This window comes from Geotrypetes seraphini, chromosome 9, assembly GCF_902459505.1.
Source record: "Geotrypetes seraphini chromosome 9, aGeoSer1.1, whole genome shotgun sequence".
Classification (NCBI taxonomy): Eukaryota; Metazoa; Chordata; class Amphibia; order Gymnophiona; family Dermophiidae; genus Geotrypetes; species Geotrypetes seraphini.
The window spans coordinates 10,006,723-10,021,680 of NC_047092.1; the positions used below are offsets into that span (position 1 = coordinate 10,006,723).

General features: G+C 44.5%; 1 protein-coding gene across 1 annotated transcript in view; it reads left to right on the plus strand.

Moving 5' to 3' along the window:
* Nucleotides 1-14,958, plus strand: part of PRKCQ (protein kinase C theta) — a 63,480-nt gene that overhangs the window by 25,078 nt on the left and 23,444 nt on the right. Inside the window, exons 7-11 of the mRNA XM_033959410.1 lie at nt 119-248; nt 6,187-6,296; nt 8,157-8,277; nt 9,320-9,480; nt 10,443-10,616. Coding sequence (XP_033815301.1) covers nt 119-248; nt 6,187-6,296; nt 8,157-8,277; nt 9,320-9,480; nt 10,443-10,616 — 696 coding nt within the window. The remainder of the gene's footprint in view (nt 1-118; nt 249-6,186; nt 6,297-8,156; nt 8,278-9,319; nt 9,481-10,442; nt 10,617-14,958) is intronic.

The following is a 14,958-nucleotide window of genomic DNA, read 5'->3' on the forward strand; positions in this document are numbered from 1 at the left end:
TTCCTAAAAACCAGACCAGCAATAAAAAATGGAAATGACACTTCAAGTTATGTTAAGGTAACGATTACGAATACGTTGCATAGATATCAAAGTGTTTCTCATGATTCTTTGCTTGCAGTTTCACAAAGAGAGGTTTAAAATAGACATTCCCCACCGATTCAAAGTCCACAGCTACAAGAGTCCTACGTTCTGCGAACACTGCGGCACTTTACTCTGGGGTCTTGCAAGGCAAGGATTAAAATGTGAAGGTGAGTTTTTCCTTTCTTTCGTCAATATATTGGCTCATTTTCAAAACCCGTTTTTAGACGGTTTTCTCTGCAGTTCGTATGCAATGCATCTAATTCTCAAGGGGGCATGTTGGAAGCGTAGTTTGGGCGGGACTTAGGGTGGACTTATGGTTTGGATCTTGTTCTGCAATAATGGAACACTCTAGAAAACATCCAGGACAAAAATTAGACAATTGAGGCCAGACCCATCTCATAATAATATACCGCAAAACCGTGAAGTTCTATGTGGTTTACATCATTTTAAATATTTCATTTAGTATACAATAAAAGTTGAAGAGCATTAGAGAATTAAAAACAATGGCTAAAAACCCTAAAAGATCTGATTACACTTCTCCCTCCGAATCCGCGGTTTCAGCATCCACAAATTTTGTTATTTGCGATTTTTTTTTTTTTTTTAATTTTAAATTAAAGCTGTATTCCAGATCTTCCCCGCCTCCCTCCCGCTTTCCCCCGGAATCCCTTAAGCCTTACCTGGTGGTCTAGCGGGTTTTCGGGGCAGGAGCGATCTTCCTATGTTCCTGCCCCGTGCAGATCACTCATAGGAAATGACTGCCATGAGCTTCCATTGTAGTTTCAAGAGACTATGGGAGCTCATGGCAGCCATTTCCTATGAGTGATCTGCATGGAGTAGGAAGATCGTTTCTGCCTCGAAAACCCGCTAGACTACCAGGTAAGGCTTAAGGAATTCTGGGGGAAAGCGGGAGGGAGGCAGAGAAGGTCCGGAATACAGGGGTGCCACAAGGCGAGGGGAATCGAACGGAGGCTCAAGGGATGATAGCCCAGGAGGGGGCCGGTAGGGCTAGAAAACCCAGAGGAAAAGCGGGGAAGTGGGGTGGCGGGAATGTGGGGAAACCGAAAGCTACAAGGGTAAAGGCTGAGGGCAAAGCAGAAGCACAGGGAACAGGAGAACTGCCCGAAATTCAAGGGGAGGCGGCCCAGGTAAATACAGAGGTGGAGGAAAAACGACGGGACCTGCGGTGCTTATACGCAAATGCAAGAAGCCTCATGGCCAAGATGGGTGAACTAGAGGTCGTGGCCAAGGGGGAGGACCTGGATATAATTGGAATTACAGAAACATGGTGGACAGAGGAGAATCAATAGGATGTGGCGCTGCCGGGGTACAAGCTCTACAGGAGGGACAGGACCCACAAGAAGGAGGGAGGCATAGCACTATATATAAAGGACTCTATCTACTCAGTCGGGATGGATATGGCAACGAAGGCAGAGGGGCTGGAATCACTATGGGTCAAATTGCCGGGAAACAAGGGTGCAGGCATAAAACTGGGGCTGTACTATCGCCCACCTGGTATGCCGGAAGGAGTCGGACACGACTTAGAAGCTGAACTGAGACAAGAATGCAGGACTGGAAGTGTAACAGTGATGGGGGACTTCAACTACCCGGGGATTGACTGGAGTACGGGTCACTCCAACTGCACTAGGGAAACAGGATTTGTAGAAGCTGTGAGGGACTGCTTCATGGAGCAACTAGTCAGGGAACCGACGCGAGGGAGTGCTACTCTTGACCTCATCCTTTACGGATTAGGGGGCCTGCAAGAGGGGTAGAAGTGGGAGGACCCCAAGTGACCACAATGCGATCAGATTCACATTAGAAAGGGGGACACCCACAGTAAGGAGGACCGCAACAACTGCGCTTAACTTCAGGAAAGGGAACTATGCTGCTATGAGGGAAATGGTGGGGAGGAAGCTCAGAAACATCCTTAGGATGGAGACTGTAGGAAGCGCCTGGACCCTATTCAGGGACACCCTGCAGGAAGCACAAAGAATGTACGTCCCCAGTTTCAGGAAAGGCGGCAAGAACAAGCGGTCAAAGGACCCGGTTTGGATCTCAACAGAAGCAAAGAGGGCAATAAATGACAAAAAAGTATCCTTCCGGAGATGGAAAAAGGACCCAACGGAGGAAAATCACCAGGCGCACAGGAAATGCCAAAAGGAATGCCACCGAGAGGTTAGAAAAGCAAAAGGGAACTACGAAGAGGGGCTAGCCAGGGAAGCGAAAAACTTCAAGGCATTCTTCAGTTACGTAAAGGGGAAGCGACCAGCGAGAGAGGAGGTGGGGCCGTTGGACGATGGGGATAGGAAGGGAGTGATTAAGAAGGATAAAGAGGTAGCTGAGAGGTTGAACACGTTCTTCTCGTCGGTTTTCACGAGAGAAGACACATCTAACATACCGGACTCAGAGGAGCTCATAAGTGGGGAACAGGCTGAAAAATTGGAACACATAGAGGTAAGTAAGGAGGATGTCCTCAAACAGATAGACAGGTTAAAATGCGGCAAATCGCCGGGCCCAGACGGGATCCACCCAAGGGTTCTGAAGGAACTAAGACAAGAAATAGCGGGCACAATCCAGCATGTTTGCAACCTATCCTTGAAAACTGGAGAGGTACCAGAGGACTGGAAACTGGCGAATGTCACACCTATCTTCAAGAAGGGATCGAGGGGTGACCCCGGGAACTACAGGCCGGTGAGCCTGACTTCAATTATAGGGAAGATGGTGGAAGCTATGATCAAGGATGGTATTTGCGAGCACATCGAGAGAAATGGCCTACTGAGAACAAGCCAGCACGGATTCTGTAAGGGAAGGTCATGCTTAACGAACCTTCTGTACTTCTTTGAGGGAATAAGCAGTCGGGTGGACAATGGGGAACCCATAGACATCATTTACCTCGATTTTCAAAAGGCTTTCGACAAGGTGCCACATGAAAGGCTGCTTAGGAAGCTGTGGAACCACGGGGTAGGAGGGGATGTGCACAGATGGATCGAGCACTGGTTGTCGGGTAGACTGCAGAGGGTCGGAGTAAAGGGACAATATTCTGATTGGCGGGGAGTCACGAGCGGTGTGCCACAGGGATCGGTGCTGGGGCCGTTACTCTTCAACATATTTATCAATGACCTGGAAAAGGAGGCAAAGTGCGAGGTTATAAAATTTGCAGACGATACCAAACTGTGCGGTAGAGTTAGATCCAGGGAGGAGTGTGAGGACCTGCAAAGGGACCTGGACAAGCTGGAAGACTGGGCAAACAAATGGCAAATGCGCTTTAACGTGGAAAAATGCAAGGTCATGCATATAGGGAAAAAGAACCCGTTGTTCGACTACAAATGGGGGGGGGCATTGTTGGGAGTCAGCAGTCTAGAGAGAGACTTGGGTGTGCTGGTGGATGCATCACTGAAGCCATCTGCACAGTGCGCAGCAGCCTCGAAAAAAGCCAACAGGATGCTGGGCATCATAAAGAGGGGCATAACAACCAGGACACGGGAAGTCATCATGCCATTGTATCGAGCGATGGTGCATCCGCATCTGGAATACTGCGTTCAATATTGGTCGCCGTACCTCAAGAAGGACATGGCGGTACTTGAGAGAGTCCAAAGGAGAGCAATGAAACTGGTAAGAGGGCTGGAACACTGCCCATACGCCGAGAGGTTGGATAGGCTGGGGCTCTTCTCTCTGGAAAAAAGGAGGCTCAGGGGAGATATGATAGAGACCTTCAGGATCATGAGGGGCATAGAGAGGGTGGATAGGGACAGATTCTTCAGGCTGAAGGGGACAACAGGTACGAGGGGGCATTCGGAGAAACTGAAGGGAGATAGGTTCAAAACAAATGCAAGAAAGTTTTTTTTCACACAAAGGGTCGTGGACACCTGGAATGCGCTACCGGAGGAAGTGATCAGGCAGAGTACGGTACAAGGATTCAAACAGGGATTGGAAGGATTCCTGAAGGATAAAGGGATCGTGGGATACTGAGGGAGGAGCTGGGATGTAACACAAGTATAGAAAGCTAACCAGGTAATAAGTATAGAAACCCAACCAGGTCGTGCATGTGCAAGACCGGAGGGTTAGGACTTCGATGGGAAGATAGGACTCAATGGGAAACCAAGGTGGCAAGGGGGCCCCTTCTGGTGATTCAGACAGGTCGTGACCTGTTTGGGCCGCCGCGAGAGCGGACTGCTGGGCAGGATGGACCTATGGTCTGACCCGGCGGAGGCACTGCTTATGTTCTTATGTTCTTAATACAGCTTTAATTCTGGGGGAAAGCGGGTGGTGGGTCAGAACCGGCCCAAATATTATTCGCGGATTTTTAATATTCACAGACCGGCTCTGCTCCTAACCCCCACGAATATTGAGGGAGAAGTGTATTGCCTAATAAAAAGATTTTACAAATTAACCATCTAAATGCTTCAGAAACAAATATGTTTTTAGATGTTTTCTAAATTCCCCATAAATTTCGGTAAGAAGAAGCAGTTGATCTAAATATTTGCCCCATGCTGCTGCCTGATATGAAAGAAGATGCTGGTGATGTTTTTTTAGTTTGCACCTTGTTCTAATGTAGCCCACCTTTGCAAATAAAGGAAAAAGTTCAAGTTTATTGAAGTTTATTAAAAAAAATGTTTTATACTGTTCAATCAAACTTCTAAGCGGAGTACAAGTAAGTGCTAATGGGGGATCAAAGACACAGGCTTATATAGGTAGAACTTGAGATAAGTTACAAGACAAATATCTCATGACACAAGAGGAAAGAGGGAGGAGCTACAATAATCAAGTAAAGTTAACGTAAAAGGTAGGTACGATAGGAAGGAAAAATTTTTAAAATAATAATAATAATTAAAAATTTAAAAGTTTTAGCCCTAATAAGGGCAATTAGGTATGAAAACACGGTCTGTGTTTCGATCAACACATCTTCCTCAGGGGTCCAAATACTGTAGTTCCTGTATGGGCCACAAAAGTGTGCCGGTGAACCAAAACTCATATTGGAAAGTGAATACGTTGGAGCGCTGCATATCAGTCGGGTCCTTATTCCTTTATTTGTAAAGGTGGACCATGTTAGAACAAGGTTTATTGTTTAGAAACATGATGGCAGATAAAGGCCAAATGGCCCATCCAGAGCATTTACTATCTCCTCTTCTCCCTATTGGCTAAGGCTCTTAACATTTGCATCTCCTCTTCCTATAGGCTAAGGCTCTGTGCACCTGCATTGTGAGGTCATAGAACTGCCCATCCGCAGTAACCATTATCTCTTCCTCTCTCTGAGAGATCCCATGTGCCTATCCCAGGCCCTTTTGAAATCAGACACAGCCTCTATTTCCACAACCTCTTCCGGGAGACTATTCCATGCATCTACTACCCTTTCAGTAAAAACGTATTTCCTTAGATTACTCCGGAGCCTATCACCTCTTAACTTCATCCTATGCCCTCTCATTGCAGAGTTTCCTTTTAAATGAAAGAGACTCGACTCATGTGCATTTATATCACATAGGTATTTAAACATCTCTATCATATTTCCCCTCTCCTGCCTTTCCTCCAAAGTATACAGATGGAGATCTTTAAGTCTGTCCTCATACCAGGAGCATACCACGGGGAGGGGCGGTTCGCCCTGGGTGCCAGCCATGAGGGGGGTGTTCTCTGCCTGGGAGTCATGGTCTGGGAACTTCCCTTCTCACGGCCCGGTGCCAAGGCTCTGGATAGTCCCCGTGGCCCAGCATGTTCCCAGCCTTCTCTCCCTTTACCTTCCGTGAAGCTGAAAAAACTGCCGGCCTCGGCAGTGATTCAGCTACGTCGCCCGCAGCTCCCCTTCCTGCTTTTCGCATCTGCCAATGACGCAACTTCCTGTTTCCGACCGGGTGGATTGCAGCAGAGGCAGACATGGAAAGCAGGAAGGGGAGCCGCGGGCAACGTAGCTGAATCACTGTTTTAAAATAAATCTTGGAAATGCAATCTATTTTACAAAGCTTGACAAAAGGTCCAGAGGCATCACCGGTCTACGTCATTTGTCCCTCCACCCACGTTGCATGTATCTTTAAGATTAGACTTGGAAGAAGTGAAGGGAATTTCAGGGGCTACTAGACTCAGGAAAGTTCTGAACCAGTTCTGATTTCTTTCGTACAGAATGCGGCATGAACGTCCACCATAAGTGTCAGAAGAAAGTGGGCAACTTGTGTGGGGTTAATCAGAAGCTTATGGCAGAAGCTCTGGCACTGATAGCAAGCGCCCAACCGGTAGGTAAGCCACTCGTTTTAAAAGTGTAGGTGCTCAAAATATTACATTGCATTACATTGGTGTCTTCTATCCCGCCAATACCTTTCAGTTCTAGGCGGTTTACAAAAGAATTGGCCTGAGCATTCCCAGGGAGATTACGAGGTTGATCGTTGGAAAATGCATTAGGATCTGGGGAGTCGGGAAGGTGTAGTTAGATGAATTTCTTGAATAGCATAGTTTTCAATTCTTTCCCGAAGATTTTGTAGTTGGGCATTGTGGTTATCAAAATACCACACAATTCTAATTTTGGCAATTAAATGTCTATGATATACATAAATACCAGTTCACACCTGTAAGTGCTGACATGCAACACAACAAAATCCAAAAAGCATCAAAAGGTTCCACAAAGGAAATTAAGCAGCAAAACAACAAAAAGATTGTGGAACAGAAGACGGGATGTACCAGTTTGTGGTTTAATAAGCGGCCAAGTAACTTATATTCAAAACTGTTTATTGGTCAAACACACAGTCCAAATGCAGTACAAAGAGAACAAAAAACACTGACCAAGTTTTATAATAATACAACAAACCCCCCCCCCCCCAGCAAAGAAAAAAAAAAAAGAGGCATGGAGCAACATGACAGCAAATGAAAAGATAACACAAATATATGCAATCAAATATTCAAGACATGGCTACGACCCAAAAAGGCTCCCAAATAAGCTGTAAATTACATCCCTGAACAGAATCCATCTCAAACCAAGTAACTTAAAAACAATCCAGAAAGGGTGTATAAAGTCACAAGTGATTTTTACAACAAACACATTCACAAAGGTCGTGTGGAAGGTATAAAAAAAACGAGAACATGAGTCACTATTTCTGAGTTTTTGATACTAAAGTCACAAGTGAGCCACAAGGTAAAAATCACACCATGTATGAAATACAAATGACCCCACACGGGCCGTGTTTCGGCAAAATGAAAATGGCTTCCTCAGGGGGTCTTATGGGGGTCCCTGGCTGTCTTAAATAGAAAAACGTAAAAGTCACAAAAGAAAAATCCAGCTAGTTAGGAGGCCACCAACAGCACAGCACAGCATACAAACCGATCAGATCCCCGAGGATGACATTTTTATTTTGCCGAAACACAGTCTGTGTTGGGTCATTGGTATTTTATGCTATTATTTGGTTTTTATCTTGTGGGTCACTTGAGACGGTGTGCACAATTTGTGGATTGTTTTTAAGCTATTTGGACGCTTATTAAACTACAAACTGGTACGTCCAATCTTCTGTTCCACAGTGCTGACATGGAGTGGAGGCGTAGCCTAATGGTTAGCGCAATGGACTGAAGACTGAGTTCAATTCCCTCTGTGGCTCCTTGTGACCCTGGGCGAGTCACTTAACCACCCACTGCCCCAGGTACAAAGCTTAGAGCATGAACCCACTAGGGACATAAGAACATAAGAATAGCCCTACTGGGTCAGACCAATGGTCCATCAAGCCTTGTAGCCCGTTCTCACGGTGGCCAATCCAGGTCACAAATACCTCATAGGGAAGTCATCCCATCCCTTTTATCATTTTCGTTGCCCTTTTAAGCCCTCCGAAGACAGGGAAATACCTTCTTTAACTAATTTTGAGCTGCCACTAGCAAGATGTGCGATAAATCTAAAAAAATAAATTTGTATCTTGGACCCTTTTTCCTATTTACTTTTCTAATAAAAGATGAGGGATAAGAACATAAGAAGCGCCATCTCCGGAACAGACCCTAGGTCCATCAAGTCCGGCGATCCGCACACGCGGAGGCCCCGCCAGGTGTACCCTGGCATAGTTTTGGTCCCCATATCGCTCCAGTGTTAGGTTGACTGCCGTCCTCTGCTTGTGTCTTAGGTTCGCAATCTTCAGGATGCTGAACAAATCTACAGAGAAGGTCCCTTGCAAATTGGTTTCCCCATTGCCATGATGGACAACAGACTCCTACCTACCCCCTTACCGTCATCTGTAAAAAAAGGTACATCGTTCCCCTAATCTTTCCTGGTTCTGTCTTGTTCGCTTGTCTTCCCTTCTTTCATGGTGATATGGAGCAGGGTTGAAGAGAATGCGTTTGTACACCGACAACAAAAAAAATTAATCTCTTAGAGTTGCAGGTTGATCCATTAGATTCATAAAGGAAGGAATACCGTAGAAGTCTGCTTAATTCCGGTGAGATATAAACAAGACAGTGTTAATTCAGGTGTACAATTCAAACTCCTCTCACTGACCTACAAATGCACTCTCAGCTGCCCCTCACTATCTCTCTTCACTTATCTCCCCCTATGAACCCCCCTGTTAGCTCCCTCCTTTCTGTGCTTTTCTCTTCGGCTGTCAACTCCAGACTCCGTCCCTTCTGCCTTGCTACACCGTATGCCTAGAACAACCTGCCTGACTAGGTACTGCAGGCTCCATCTCTGGTGGTACTCAAGTCCAGGCTGAAGGCCCACTTTTTTGAAACTGCGTTTAAGTCTTAACCCTACCAATTTGTAAAGCAGCACGTCTGTTTGTTATTCCCTCGGTAACCCCCCACCCCACCTCTACCTCTTCTCCCTTTGTATTTCCCCCCACATGAACCGCATATATTGATTTACCGCTTTTGTCCAGTGTGTCTTTCATAATTAGATTGTAAGCTCTTTCAAGGAGGAACTATCTCTTGTATGTTTAACGTACAGCACTGCGTGTGTCTGGTAGCACTATAGAAATAATAAATAGTAGTAGTATTCTATATCAGAATCTGGGAACCAAAATGCAATTCATTGCACTGTATCGAAGCACCTGTGTCTAAGTGCTCCTATATAGAATTCCTCCCATAGTGTTGAGGTGATCTGGAAAACTTTTCAGTGGCTCTATCCACAGAGTGCTGACTGGATAAAATATCCAGATAATGGCCGCCGTTAACCTTTGGATTATTCACCCAAATGTCTATGAAAGAACCCTGCCGAGCTAGGATACAAATTATTTCATTCATTAAATTCATTAATTCATTCATAAATGTCATTATTTCATTCATTAAATTCTAGAGCCGCAAGGGATTTCTTGGGAGTCTCCCAAAGAAGGAATGTCAAGGCCACAGTCTCTAAGAGAACCAGAGTTTAGGAAAGACCAGCAGTGTGACCATATTAAACTGGCCATTGACGACTTCACCCTGCACAAAATGTTGGGGAAAGGAAGCTTTGGCAAGGTACGTGAGAGAGTGAGCGAGCTGTGTAGGAAGCCACCTCAGGTTCCTGGATAAGAATCTGCAACATGTTTCTCAATGCACAGTACAACTGGATAATGTGATAAAAGTAGCAAAAGGGCAATTCTATACAGTGGCGTGACTAACACATAATTAGTGGCCACTTTTAAGATGGCCGCTGATATCGCTCCGGTTACAGAATCCGGCGGTTAGGCTCTTACATGTGAAAATGCTCATTTTCTCTGCTGGGTCAATATTCAAAGCGATTTAACTAGCTAGAAACAGCTCCTAGCCATCAAATTGCCTGCTCAGAGTTAGCGGGTCATTTTCAGTGGCACTTTACATTACAGTACATTTATAGACCACAAAACCTTCCAGATCAATGCAGTTTACATAAGCAAGAGACTGTACAAATCAGCGAATTACAAAATTTGTGACTTGATCACTAATTTCCCAAAAATCTTACAACCAAAGATATTTTTCAATAGTTTTTAGAAGTGCAGATAGGAGCCTGAGGTAGCAAAAATGATATGTAACTTGGAATCCCAATTGGCTGCTTGGAATGCAATCATTCAATGTAAAAGTTTCTTGTATAGGCAGCCACACCCTGAAGGAAATACAAACATCGAAGCAATCCGCAGCAGACGTTCCACTTTAAAGAGCGCAAATTGATCCAGCAAATAACTGGGAGCTTGACCGTTTAAGGCTTTATAACATAAAGTCCCAAATTTAAATAATAACACTGAACCGGTCGTGCATATTCATTAGGGATATCTTGAAAACCTGACTGGCTGGGGGTCCCCCAGGACAGATTTAAGAACCACTGCCCTGTACAGAATCTGGGAGTGAAAGCCTGCTGAAATTTGTCACTGCACCTTTTACACCATATGGTATATAGTCCAATAACTTTCAGTTCCTTGCAGTAATTAGAACTCCCCATAAAAGGGCTAATCCCTCTCTTCTAGGTGTTTCTTGCAGAGCTGAAGAGGACAAATCAGTTCTTTGCAGTGAAGGTCCTGAAGAAAGATGTGGTTCTGATGGACGATGATGTTGAATGTACCATGGTAGAGAAGAGGGTCCTGTCGCTGGCCTGGGAGCATCCTTTCCTAACACATCTCTACTGTACCTTCCAGACAAAGGTAACGATTACAGAATTATTAATAAAATTACCCACTGAGGTAGTAACACTTCAGATATTGGTTAATTTTATTTGCATATGCCTTATTTTTCCACTGAATTTTTGCTTTTCTTGATATCATTGAAAAAGTACCAGGAAGCATGAAATAAACCATCACCATGCCAGTCAGTGCTCTGTTCTCTACACCGGAGTTTCTCAACTTCTTCAACCCCCTAAATCTAACAAATATCAACTGGGTACCCCCGCCCATGCTCCATCCCAGACCTGCCAAAGCACCGCCCCAGACTCACCCCCATAATAATAGTACTAATTGTAATGCAATTTCTTCCATTCATTTTTCCATTCAATACATAATGGTAACCACAAAATTTTAAAAAAACCATATGCAGAGAAAATGTTAATTATTTATATTTGGGGTTTTTTCAAAGAGGTCAAGGCAGATGATTTTAACATATGCAATGTCACCTCAGTAACAACTATAGAAAAATAGACATATATAGTGCAAAATACAGTATAGACAGCAGATATAAATTCTCAAAATTGACACATTTCAATCGCTAAATTGAAAATAAAATCAGTTTTCCTACCTTTGTTGTCTGGTGATTTCATTAGTCCTGGTTGCACTTCCTTCTGACTGTGCATCTAATATTTCTTTTTTTCTGCCTCTTACACACTTCCTCTCCTCCGAACCTCACTCCCTTCCCCAAACAACATCTCTCTCTGTCCCTCCATGAGTCCAACTTTTAATTTATTTATTTATTTATTCAATTATTTAGCCTATCCTCCCAAAGGAACCCAGAACGGGTTACAAAGTACATCCATAATAATCCAGACAGAACAGAGATGATATAATTTACATAAATTACAATATAGACATGACAATAAAACATATACACTAAGTAGCATCTGGTGAGATTAGGTGGCATAGGTGTGTTGATTGAGTGGCATTTCCGGGTGAATGACTTTAAGACGCTGGGTTAGTAAAGAGGAAGGTTTTCACAGCCTTCCTGAAGTTCCAGAGTCCATCTAGTGATCTGACAGATGGGGGGATGGTGTGCCAAAGTTTGGGTATGAAGTGTGAGTAGGATCATTTGCGGGCTGTTTCAGTTTTGAGGGAGCAGCCAGGAGGTATGGTCAGTCATTTTTCTCCTTGGGACCTCAGTGGTCGCTTTGGAATCGTTTCATGGAAGGTTTTGAAAGTGAGGACCAGGGCCTTGAAGGTGCAGCGTTTTTGAATGGGCAGCCATTGCATGGAAGCTAATGCAGGGGTGACATGGTCGCGGATGCCTAGGTTTTTCAGAAGGCAGATTGCAGCATTTTTCACCCTTTGGAGGCGGGAGAGAGTTTTGGTAGGCAGGCCCACTAGTAGAGTGTTACGCTCTCCCAGAGTCTGTCATAGGGGAAAACACCCTCCAAGGATTCAAGACAAAGTTAGACAAGTTCCTGCTGAACAAGAACGTGCGCTGGTAGGGCTAGTCTCAGTTAGGGCGCTGGTCCATGACCTAGGGGCCGCCGCGTGAGCAGACTGCTGGGCATGATGGACCACTGGTCTGACCCAGCAGCGGCAATTCTTATGTTATGTTCTTACGCTCTCCTCTACCTCCATTGGCAACATGTCTCCCTCTCTCACTGTCCTTCTCTCATTCCCTCCCTTGCTGAAAAGGGAGTGGGGAAAGATGCCATGTGACCCAGAAACCTGCAACAAGCACAGTGCCAGCTGTGAAAACCCTGAGAGAACATCTAACACAGCTCCAAGGGGAGAACATCTTTAAACCTACCAGAGACTTTTTCCATTCTGTGGGCTTTCACAACAAAATTCAAATTTCTAGCCAACTGACTTTCCCGCCAAAATTCAAATTGGTGGACTGCCCAGTTCCCAATCAGGTCAGTGAACCCACTATTTACAAAGTCACACTGCAGACTTCAGAGTATACCCTGAAGAAAGCCACAGCATGGTGGCTGAAAAATCGGTTTCTACCTGACAAGACGCAGCGAGTCCCGGAAACCTGCAACATTTCACCTTGATGTCAATATGCTTTTATTTGAATAGGTAAATGACAGGTTGGTGATAACACATTCTATCACTAGGAGTTCATTTTCATAAAGCGATAAAAAGAACATAATATGTCTTCTAATAATGCACAGGATTGGGCCCAATAGATAGATAGACAGGCCCTCAAAAGAAAGGCTATCCCACTGTATCTGGCTCTCTTGAGAAATTCAAAAATACAATGTCAGTCTTTGGATAGCGTAGCTGGTTTTAAGAAAGGTTTGGACAAATTCCTGGAGGAAAAGTCCATAGACTGTTATTAAGACATGGGGGCAGCCTCTGTTTGCCCTGGATCGGTAGCATGGAATGTTGCTACTCTTTGGGTTTTGGCCAGGTACAGTGACCTGGATTGGCTACTGGGCTTGATGGACTTTTGGTCTGACCCAATGAGGCTATTCTTATGTTCTTATATCTTTTTCTCTGTATAGTACTCATAGGGGGTAATTCTCTACAGGTCACCTAAAGTTAGGTGCTAGGATGCTGCACAATAAGGGCCTGATTCTGTGTAGCCCACTTTGGCAGATTGTTCAGTATTGTAAAAACTCCAGAAAGTTGTTTTGGATGACCTGGTGCTCTCTGACCCGTTCTCTGTAGACAAGCATCCAGGCTTCATTTGACAGTTCTTGCCACCACTGTGGGAAGAGTCAGAGCACAGGCCGAAGACTGAGGATGTCCAGAGGCTGAGCTACCCTCTCACCCCTTAATAAGGTCCCTCACGAGGAGGATAGAGACTCACAGCGCTACTATTGATAAAGTGAACTGTGATCTTTACGCCCGTGGCTGAATTATTGACATCTCATCCTCATGACTCCTTTATCGTGCCTTGATGGTCTCGTCATTGAGGCCTCCTTGGGCTTCCTTTTTGGGGTCCCTACAGTCCATCATTCTGTCTCTGAAAGTGGCCAATCCACGTCCCTGGGAAAAAGTAACCAAGAAATCTATTCCCTTCTGTTGAATTCCAGCCCCTAGCAGTTAGACATAGAGTTCCCCAGGTCTACCTAGCTAATAGCGACCTACGATATTCTGCAGAAACTTGTCCACATGTATTTGTAATCCCAGATATCTCACTGGCTTCCGATAAAAGCAAGATCACTATTCAAATTCTACTGTCTACTCTTCAAAGTAACCCATGGAGATACACCAAGTTACCTTAACAACCGTCTATACCGCAACCTCACACACAGAACAAGGAAAACTCAAAGCCTATTCATACACCCACCTCTCAATGGTACTTGACGCAAGAAACTTTACGACAACCTTCTAGTGACACAGGCTGCGAAAATTGTCTCCAAACTGCTGACCAAAACAACAGACATCAAAGTTTTCCGAAAAGAAATCAAAACTCTTCTATTCAAAAAACACCTTCCATCATTCTAACCTACACGCACACGCATACCCCTTCGTAAACACCACCCCTATAGTATCCCCTAGCCAAACTCTTCAAACTTCCCCAAAATCATATTCAGAAACCTAAAAATACAACCTCCATCCGGGATCAGAATATTGCTTCCCTTAACGCTATGTAAGCAACCTCCATCTGTAACCAGAATATTCCTTCCCTCAACGTTATGTAATAATCTTCCTAATTTGTATATATTGCTATTGATATGTAAACTTGATATGTATATGTTATATACCTGATATGTAAACTCCCTGGAAATGTCCAGTTTTCACCCAATTTTGTAATCCGCTTAGAACCGCAAGGCACAGGCGGAATAGAAATCTCTAATGTAATGTAATGTAATGTACTAGGGAAGGAAGCTTGTACTGCTACTGACTGCGGATAAATGGAAGGCTTTAATTTCTAGTAAATTGATACTTTTCACACGCATTAAATTCATGACAAAAGTTTCAAAGACATCTAACCCAGAAAACGTTCCGTTCCGTTAGCTTTGTCTTCGCTCACGGCAGTTTTGAAGTTTGACTCTGTCCTGCCATGACAGGAAGCGACTGTCTGGTTTCCTTCAGGTTGTACTGTGTTGGTTTTGTCTCCTGCCTCTCACTTTGAATAGGTGGAGGGCTCCGTGCCAGGCTTTTAATTAAACATAAGCCCCGTAATTAAAACAATCTGGCTATTTAAATGACTCAGATTGGTAGCAAGCAGCTGTCACTTGAGAAGGATTAAATTAATTGAGTACGTCTTGGGCCATTGCCAAGCCTGCTTGGATCCCAAGTGCATGAAAACTAGACAAAACCAGTGCATTATACTCACTGGGAAGACAACAATACACTGGCAGACCTCTATGGTGTACACTTCTCCCTCCGTATTCGCGGTTTCAGCATTCGCGGTTTC